We start from the raw sequence: 10,191 nt of genomic DNA, 5'->3' as shown, positions 1-10,191 counted from the left end.
AAGACACGTTAGCCCCCTAATTAGCGGGTCTGACCCTTTAGCCGAGCGGTTAGTGGCGTCGCCTTGTGGAGCAGTACACCTCGCATCGAATCCCGCACCGGGCAAGAAAGTAACCGGTTACAATAAGAACAGATGGTCAGCAGCCAAGCCAAGTTTCCTGCACTTTATTAACGAATCTAAATTATATAGCACCATTTTATTTAATCTTAAAAACAAAAAAAAGCTATTAAGATTTTTAAGTTACTAGGTGAATTTAATAATGCTGCATATAACACAAACTCGGGCGTTGAAAATTGTAATCTGTTTTTTGGGTCTATTTTTGTGTCCTTTTTATTTTTGTTTTCTATCGTCTTTGTATATACCATTGTATGTGAAAATGTGTTCAATAAAGAATGGAGTAAAAAAAATCAAATAAATAACATAATCCTGTTTCCCATTTAATGATTAAAAAAAAAGCCACAGAACACCCTTGGTCCATCCCAAACGACTTCCATTTGGTACTGATCAACGTTTGACTGGAGTGGGAAAAACATGAGCAAAAAAAAAAAATGCAGTCTCTTAACTTTAAGAGTGATCAGTTTAACTGCTGGCAGAAGTCAAAGGGAGGTGACCTGGTGTTTTGCCAAGAGGTCAATTCCCGCAACTCACCAAAAAAAGAAAAGTAGTTTTCATTCTTTTTAGGTTGATATGCATTTCCCTTTGTCTCTGTGCTAGATTTCCCATAAGAAAAACAAGATTCAGATATTACAGGCTGCATTAAACATTGCATCCCATCCATCCATCCAGCTGAACCGCTTACCCTGCTCTCAGGGTCACGGGGATGCTGGAGCCTATTCCAGCAGTCATTGGGCGGCAGGTGGGGAGACACCCTGGACAGGGTGCAAGGCCATCACAGCCCCCCCACACCACACACACACACACACACCTAGGGACAATTTAGTACGGCTGATTCATCTGACCTATATGTCTTTGGACTGTGGGAGGAAACCGGAGCACCCGAAGGAAACCCACGCAGACACGGGGAGAACATGCAAACTCCACACAGACGACTCGGGACGACCCACCAAGGTTGGACTACCCCGGGGCTCGAACCCAGGACCTTCTTGCTGTGAGGCGACCGTGCTAACCACTGCACCACCGCGCTGCCCTACATTGCATCCCAACCGAGGAGAATTGGGATGATGGGCCTAAAGTTGTCTTAAAAATAACACGTTATATATAATAGACATAGTTTTATATGGTGTTGGACACAATCATAAAACAAACAGTTCATCTTTCACACTTCAAAAGAAAGCTTTAATTAGAAAGTTATATTACACACTGTAAAATTAAATTAAACTTTATACAAATATTAAATTACTATTTTCACACCAACTGTCATGTACAGAAGAAAAACCAAAGCTGAAAGCATTGAACACAGAATCATGATGGAAATGATCTTCTGCTCTTTTCAGGGCTGCACCACTGTACAACAGTGTTTCTTGACAGAAAGTTAATTTCAGATTTTTCTTCCTTTTAAATCCCATGAAATTTAAATGCCATGTAGCAAAGACACACAAAAGAATAGTGAGCTATCATAGGTTCTTATAGGCTCTTCAGCGTATCACTGTCCCTGGGAAAGCCTTGGCAAGGATGAGGGATGGATGGACATCAGTTTATGTCCACACAAAAACTTAACTCACTGAAACAGACACATGACAGGTGTATGCATAGAATAGAAAATAATAAAGTAAGGCCGTTGGGATCACAGAAGAACTCGCAACATCGTAAGCAACAAATATGGAGGTTTTAAGATTATGAACCAAAAAGAAAAAAAAATTGAATTTAAAGATGTAAGGAAATGTACAAGTGTAAGGCAAAATACTCTGTTTGCATTGGTGTAGCCATTGACAAAAACAGACAGCTACCAAATAAAAAGAAATAATGCATAATAATGATAAAAGTTTGCACTGTTTCTTTTCAGTCGGGCTTTAAAATATCACTCTCAGTATCCATCGCAGTTGGCGGTTTCCAGGGTGACTTTCTCAACCGATGATGCTCAGCCATTCATGCTTTTCAAGTGACCGTGACAACGGATGGCGATTGACAAAAATATAAAAATGATTCTCATGTCTGCACTTGGCATTGGAGAAGAGTGGGGAAAGTTTACCATACATATAAAATAACTTTCTTCACTGCAACCAGTTGCAGTAGTGTCAGTAATTTTCAGCCGTGCCTTCCAGGACCGCACATCAGTAAAAGTGAATGGGACTCGGTCTCACACAGGAGAGTCACTCTCACACAGCCCAAATGCAGAGTATTCGAGGTGGTGAATGGATGAATAGTACATTACGTACTAGTCTTAGCCCCGATAGTAGCGGTGGTCAATCTATGTGACTTATTCAAAGCCAAGAATAAGAATTAAGACAAGAATAAGGGCGATTTTCCAATGGGCCATTGTAAAGCTAGCCTCGAATCTAAAAAAAAAGAGGCAAATCAGGAACTGCACTTAGGGCGTCTGTGTCCCCCCTCTCCCACTTATATGTCACCCATAGATAAAGACAAACACAGAGACGCGTAAAGACAAACTCATGCAAACCCATATTCGGCATCTCAAAGCGGACCAAACTCAGCCACACACCAAACAATAAATAGAGGGACAAAGAAATGACAAAACACACAAAAGCACCCCAAAATTTCAGTCACACGAATCAACAGGTTCAAAGAACCCCCCCCCCCCACCAGCTTTCAGGTAAAACATCCCACCATGGCCTCTTCCCCTTTCCCGACAGATACGCCCAATTTTCTGCAGTTCCCTTGGGCCGATGGAAGCCTTGAAACCGAACCAGCACCGAATCCGAGTCGTGCTGATGTGGAGGAAGCGTTTAACCGATACGGGATGACGGCGGCAACAGAAAAGAAGAAAGCCTGTTTCGTTTTTAGTTGGAACACAGTGCCGTGTAAAAAAAAAAGAAAAAAAAAGAAAGACAGCAGCCTGCTTTTTGCTCTTCTGACGAGGTTTCTCAGACGGGCCGAGAAGGCGGGCGTCATGAGAGAGGCGGCGCTGTACTGCGCTCAGAGCGGGCCACCATGCCTCAGACAGTGGTAACTATTAAAAACATGCTGCATTCACAAACAGGGCCGTCTCTATGGACGGCTCTCACTACGTATCAAATACAGCGGGGGGGGGGGGATACGTGGTAGGCCACGCGGGAGGGAAAATCACAGGTTATTTTATATCCACAGTAATCCCAGTCGGGGTCAGTATGCCTTGGTTGCTATAGCCTTATCCAGGGAAGCCTCTACGAGCGCTGTTAATTGATGATTGATAGTAAACCTGGGAGGAGATGGGTGTAAAGTAATAAATAGCCTGCAGTACACAACCTGTTTGTGTTTGTGTTTTGATAGGTGTGGGGGGGGGGATTGTACAAGGTTCACGTTGAGCTGAGATCACTTTATGCCTGTCGGAGCAATAGGTAGTGGAAACCAGCTCTAGAGCCTGCAGTCACTCCTGTCGTCTCTTCTTTTTTTAGGGTGTAGAGAGACGAGCAGTTTTCTTTGCCGTCTTCGCTGTGCACACAGGTAGCAATGGCAGAGGAGATCGCATGTGGAATGGGCATAGTTCTAGTCTTTCCTGCGCTGGCTGTTGAAGGCTTTGGGGAAGGAGGTTGACACCCACAGTCAGTCCTAGTCAGCAGGAATAGCGGCTGGGGGACAAGGGCGTCACTGCTGAGCTCGCTGCCAGGCTTCATGCTTCCTTCAACAGGGGAATATCTACGAGGGAACAGAACACAGACTTATGTACTTTGCGGCCTTTGCACCGCATCTGCTGCGTCTTAGTACGGAACCACTTTTTATTACTTGAAACACTGCAGCCTTAACAAATGGCCGTAAAAAGGATGTAGGTCAGTGGCTGTTTTAAATCAAACTGACCCTTTCCACTTACCATCAGAGAAGTCATCTGTAGAGGTGACCGAGAGCAAACTATGCTGGTCACTATTCTCAGAGTCTCTACGGAGGGACAGAGGGGGTGCACATGCGCCCATGGGGTGCTCTCTGGCCCACGAGGGTGAGGAAGAGGATGAGGGTGCCTGATGTACCAGCGCCCTCTCTGCATAGCGCCGGGAGGAGGAGGAGGAAGAGGAGGAGGTGGACGGGAGGCAGAAGTCTAAGTCTCTGTGGTGGCTCCCGCTGGGGTCCTCGCCTCCCACGGCCCCTTGGGGGTGGCCCTCGGAGAGCACGATGGGGACCCGGGTCTCTGGCATAGGAGGGGGAGGAGGAGGGGGCGCAGAGGCGCTGCAGGCTCCCCCTCTGCCGTACACAGCCTCCTCATAAGAGGGCAGTGACACCTGAACCCCCTCCACCATGATGGAGCTCGGCTGCCCTGACACACCCTGCTCCCTTCTGGAAGAGGTGGGAAAGAGAAAGAGAAATCGAGACGAAGGAGGAAACAGGGTTGAGTTAGAACAGAGGGAATTCTGTGTTGCGTGCCTCTGTACAGTTTCTCAGTACAGGGAGGGTGATTACGGCTGATTGTGCAATCTTTGCGGCAGGCGCCTATGAGGCCCAAGGCCACTTCACAATCAACACAAATGCCAATGAGCATTAGATCAAATCGCTACGGCCTCTTGATCACAAAACCGTTGCTACAGTAGGGAGGGTGACTGACCGAGACAGGTTAAACTGCCTTCTCATACTTTAACTTTCAGTTCTCACCAAATTACTTGCAAAACCAGTTGCTAAGCATAACTATTATTGTACCGACATGTGAACTATCGTTCTCTATGAAGCTGCTATAAATAAATGACAACTCATTTGCATACAGTGGTAGTATCTACTTGATGTCTGATTCATGGTGACCGACCGGTATTATAAATGTGTTTGTGCCTCAGTGTACTAAAAAGGATGGGGAAAAAAAGAATACCATCATCACAAAAGTCAAATATTAATCAGTTTACACTTAGAAAAAGGGTCTTTGGGAGCTAAATTTATAGTCAGCATTAACATTGGATTTAGTTCAAGGACACGTTGAGGGTTAAGAGCTCCAGAATCATGATTAAGGCATGTGAGTGTGTGTGTGTGTGTGTGTGTGTGTTACCTGTTGTGATGGAAGGACTTGAGTTTGGGCTGTAGCAGTACAAACAACACTACTAGGAGCAGGATGAGGGCCACAGAGCTAGCTGTGGAGGCCACAATTGACAGAGCTGGCATGCCCAGAGGAGAACTCGGTTCCTTGTCTGAGGGACAGAGAGGGAAGAAACACAGTAAGAGGTGGGTGGAGGGTGGGGATCAAGACAGAAATAGAAAGAGGAAGAACATGATTGCTCATGTCTTGGAGCAATACTCCCCACCTTCTGGAAGATGGGAACAAAATCTTCGAGACTAAAACCACAGTACAAAGCCGTTTAAGTCCTCACTGAACACTGAAAATTGGGCATGCATGGTGGACAACCAGATTTTATCTATGTTTAATGTATGCACACAGTCCGAGAACAGACATATACACACAAACAACAGACGCACCCTGGCTGAGTCGACAGCTGATCTGCATGGGAGCGTTCCATTCGCCGTTCTGGCAGGTGAGGAACTTGTAGTCCCCCTTTAGAGCGTAGCCTTCATCGCAGAAGTACTCGATGACGGTCTTCTGAGTGAGGCGGTGACAGGGGGTGGGGTGACAGCGGTAACCCCCGTTTTCTGGCTCTGTGGGGGGCAGACACACTGCGGAAAGGAAGAGGGAACAGAGCTTTTTGAGAACCTGGGTTTCAAGCGTTTTCAGAGAAGCTGAATAATAGGGAGTTTTCTTTACATGCCGGAAAAAAATCCTTGACTCTTGTGGTATTTGTGGGAGAAAATTATAGGAACTCTCAACTATGTGGAAGTGAATGAGCAATGGTTATGTGAAAGCGGGAGTGAATCTCATGACTAAAGCGTGTGTAAACCGCAGCAGTGACTGTGCTATTGCATCAAGGCATTTTTATCTATTGCACCCTCAACTGTTAGTAACTGAGTTAAGATGATTAACGTCTACAGCTGAGATAATAGCTTTAAATGAATATTAACTGGTAAGAATCTATAAGGAGTCTATATATTACATCAGCACACACATTTGGCTTGTGTTGTCATGGTAACGGACCATATAAACTTTGAATTCAACTAAAACATCAGACCCTGAAAACCTCTTCCGGGCACATCTTCTGGTGTGGGAAGATGGCGGCGCGAATTCACGTTTGTGGCGGCCTCACCCAGTACCGGTGTGGGAAGATGGCGGCGCGAATTCACGTTTGCAGCGGCCTCACCCAGTACCGGTGTGGGAAGATGGCGGCGCGAATTCACGTTTGTGGCGGCCTCACCCAGTACCGTCCATGCAGTGTCTTTGTCCATGTCTAAGTTTGTCTTCATTTGACAGCTTGGAGAGCTGGCGTTGGATCGGCTGAGGGAGCTTGGTCTGCTGCATCTGGTGGGCCCAAGGACCACGGCCCTGACCGGAGCTGTGCCTGAAGAGGAAACACCAAGGGCGGTCTGACCACACGGAAGCGGTGAAGGCTAAGCTAACTGCTAGCCCGTGCAGACCGGCAGTTCCGATAACACCGAGGGCGGCCTGGCGACGGTCTCGCCTAGCCTTGACTGTGTTTTCAGTGTCGTCGTGTGGAGTGTGGGGAGGGTGTGTCGAAGGTGTCTGGCTGGGAGAGCTGGTGCTGGATCAGCTGAGGGAGCCTGGTTTGCTGCATCCTGTGGGCCCAAGGACCACGACCCTGACCAGAGCTGTGCGCGAAGACGAAACATCGAGGGCGGTCTGGCAGGACGTGGGGCAGGCTAAGCTAACTGCTAGCCCATGCAGACCAGCAGTTCCGACAGTCATCCTGGCTGGCGTTCGTTCTCCTGGACAGTGAGTTTTTTTTGTTTTGTTTAATTTAGATGTATCGGTTAGTTTGGATATATGTGTTCTTGTAGTTCTTTGAAATGTGATTGTGTCTTTGTGTTGCACTGCTGTGGGCTGGGGGAAATGAAATGAAATGACAAAGCGTTTCTGATTTCTGAAAAAACAAAAACGAACCCACAGCAGTGAGGTCTTCAGTAGCTAGCGGTGTTAATAATATGCTGTACTTATATATACTTCTATACTGTATTTAGCTGCAGGTGGCTCTTACCATTGTTGCGAATACAGCGTGGAGGTTGGTAAGACCATGCTCCAGAGCTGGTGCAGGTGATGCTGGTGGGCCCTTCTGGGGTGTAGCCGGGATCACAGCTGTAAGTCAACAGGGTGCCCGGGGAGAAGGAGCCCCGGTTAGCCTCGGTCTGGTTCACCAGGTCTCCATGAGGTACACCGGCCGGCCGCGGACAACCTGATGACAGAGATGTAAAGAGGATAGAGAACTGAATGAATTGGGTTGGTTCTGGGGCATGGCCTACATAATGGATTCTGTAAGACCCGTGAAACGGCCCAACTGTGAATGTAAAACATAACCCTGGCTTCACGCTGGACCACGGCTCATTCCAACACTTCAGACAAGACACCTAAAGCCAGACGACCACAGCCATGTCTATTCCTGACCCGTACTTAAATAATGAGTAATCAGGAACACTTCGTTTGTCAACAAAATAACGAAATATCATCTCCCTCAGCCCACAGCAGTGCAACACAAAGACAAGAACACATATCCGAACTACAAGAACTCACACTAACCAGCACATGTATCTAACTAACACATATATCCAAACTAAGAAAAAAAAAATCACTGCCCAAGGGACCGAACGCCAGCCAGGATGACTGTCAGAATTGCCGGTCTGCATGGGCTAGCAGCTAGCTTAGCCTGCCCCGCTTCCATATCCTGTCAGACCGCCCTCAGTGTTTCCTCCTCGGTCACAGCTTCAGGCAGGGCCGTGGTCCGTGGGCCTAAAAGACGCGGCAGACCAAGCTCTCCCAGCCGACCCAGCGCCAGCTCTCCCAGTCATCACACGAAGACACAACTTAAACGCAGACTTGGACAAAGACACTGCATGGACGGTACTGGGTGAGGCCACTGCAAACGGGAATTTGTGCCACCATCTTCCCCCACCGGAAGCAGAAATAATGATATATATGATATATTTACATATATAATAAGGAAATCATGAGTAATGAGCTGATAACATATTTGGAAACAGAATAGAGGATGTCTCTGGTTTGGAACCGTCCCAGCTTGACAACTGATTCACTCACTCACGGTTTTCTCATTGTTTGAAAGCGCGCTGGACCGCTGGGCCGAGACTGTACATTTAACATCATCAGTTACATGGCTTGGGTTGGGTGTCAACGTTTTAGTCAAACAGAAAGTAATGGTTACAGTAATGTTCTTAAATTTCCTTCTGGATTTTGGCATAAATCAGTTTGGGTCCTGAGGAGTATTGTGCAATATTGCTGACATTAATCCGCTGCACAGCCCGTTCAGGCTTCTTCACACCTCCCCGCTTCCCGGCAGGAAAACTTATGGAGACGACAAGACCGTCTCATTAAGGCTTCCAGGTGCTGTATCATCAGCCTGGGCAGTATGTACTCAAGGGAGCACGGGAGAAGAACCGCGCCACGGTGACAGGACGGGCGGTGACGGGGCGGGTGGGGATAAGATATGCTGTGTACAGAGAGGACACCCGAGTACCGGCGGTGGATTAAAATGTCAGATGCAGCTTTGGACTCGGCATCATCTCTCCCCATTACCTCCAGCTCACGACATCGTCTTTATCCCGCGCCAACGCCGGTTCTGTCTGCGGTCTTAAGCTGGGCTCATTTACTGGGCTCTAAAGACACACTGGCGCTCCGAGCTGGCCAATAAAGACCATCTCTCTCTCGCTCTCTCTCTCTCTAAACAAACAAATAAATAAAGACAAAACAATGAATAAAGAGGAAGCAGGAGTCCCAAAGTTAACTGTGCTTTGATTGGCTTTCAATGTGCCATCGACGATGCTGCAACATCATGCCTCCCTCTGGGTGTGTGTGTGTTTCATTATGCTATGAGAATTTGTGCCAGGAACACTCCCACAGAGCCGACCCTTGTGTACCTTCACATGAAATGTTCAGGCACAGGTACGAAATATTCTCACACACACACACACACACACACACACACACACACACACACACACACACACACACACACACACTATATTTCCTCTGGAGGAGCAATCTATTGAAAGCAGCACAGCCTGAATCTAGGAGATCCAACATCTCCGGAGTAAAGCTGAAGCAGAAGACGTGGGAAGCCATATACCATTGTCAGGGGCACAGTGGAAGACCACCACACGCTTTTACCAACAAACATTTGCCTACAGTGCTGCCAACACGGGGATCGCCGGTTCAAATCCCCGTGTTCCCTCCGCCTTGGTCGGGCGTCCCGACAGACACAATTGGCCGTGTCTGTAGATGGGAAGCCGGATGTGGGTATGTGTCCTGGTCGCCGCACTAGCGCCTCCTCTGGTCAGTTGGGGCGCCTGTTCAGGGGGGGGAACTGGGGGGGAATAGTGTGATCCTCCCACGTGCTACGTCCCCCTGGTGAAACCCCTCACTGTCAGGTGAAAAGAAGCGGCTGGTGACTCCACACGTATGGGAGGGGGCATGTGGTAGTCTGCAGCGCCTCCCCGGATCGGCAGAGGGGGCGGAGCAGCGACCGGGACGGCTCAGAAGAGTGGGGTAATTTGCCGGGTACAATTGGGGAGAAAATGGGGGGGGGGGGGGGCGACGACAACATTTGCCTACAGTCATCTTTACATGTGCCTACATAAACACAACCAGAGCCCCGAGCAACTGACCGACTCACACTAACGAGCAACACAAGGCAGACAGACAGCACAACTTCCGTAGAGATTCTCCCAAAGCCCAGTTACTGACGTCACTGTAAACCTGTACCAACCATTACCTTCAGACTCCAGCAAAGCTGTGTGTGTGTGTGTGTGTGTGTGTGTGTGTGTGTGTGTGTGTGTATCACAAAGACGGGGAGAGAAAGAGACATTTTCACTCAGCCTTCCTTAAAACACACACTAATCTCTAGAGGAAAGAGCTCTGAGCTGGCAGCAAAAGATTAACCCCCCCCTCCCAACCAACACACACACACACACACACACACACACACACACACACACACACACACTTCAGCTGCCTCAGCAAATGACATGCGACACCGTGACCTGAGCAGCCTTTGTGTGAGATGCTGTTTTGAGGTGACCACAGCCCCCCTGAGA

The 10,191-nt window shown here is 48.0% G+C and overlaps 1 protein-coding gene across 1 annotated transcript in view; it reads right to left on the bottom strand.

Annotated features, from left to right (window-relative positions):
- Nucleotides 1-1,274: 1,274 nt before the first annotated feature.
- Nucleotides 1,275-10,191, bottom strand: part of susd6 (sushi domain containing 6) — a 35,224-nt gene continuing 26,307 nt past the window's right edge. The window contains exons 2-6 of the mRNA XM_056294481.1: nucleotides 7,128-7,322; nucleotides 5,503-5,697; nucleotides 5,078-5,216; nucleotides 3,926-4,383; nucleotides 1,275-3,753 (exon numbers count right to left, since the gene is read on the bottom strand). Coding sequence (XP_056150456.1) covers nucleotides 3,728-3,753; nucleotides 3,926-4,383; nucleotides 5,078-5,216; nucleotides 5,503-5,697; nucleotides 7,128-7,322 — 1,013 coding nt within the window. The 3' untranslated portion in view covers nucleotides 1,275-3,727. The remainder of the gene's footprint in view (nucleotides 3,754-3,925; nucleotides 4,384-5,077; nucleotides 5,217-5,502; nucleotides 5,698-7,127; nucleotides 7,323-10,191) is intronic.

This window comes from Lampris incognitus, chromosome 15, assembly GCF_029633865.1.
Source record: "Lampris incognitus isolate fLamInc1 chromosome 15, fLamInc1.hap2, whole genome shotgun sequence".
Taxonomy (NCBI): Eukaryota; Metazoa; Chordata; class Actinopteri; order Lampriformes; family Lampridae; genus Lampris; species Lampris incognitus.
Note: the sequence above shows the minus strand (reverse complement) of the source record. Positions and strands in the feature narration are given on the sequence as shown.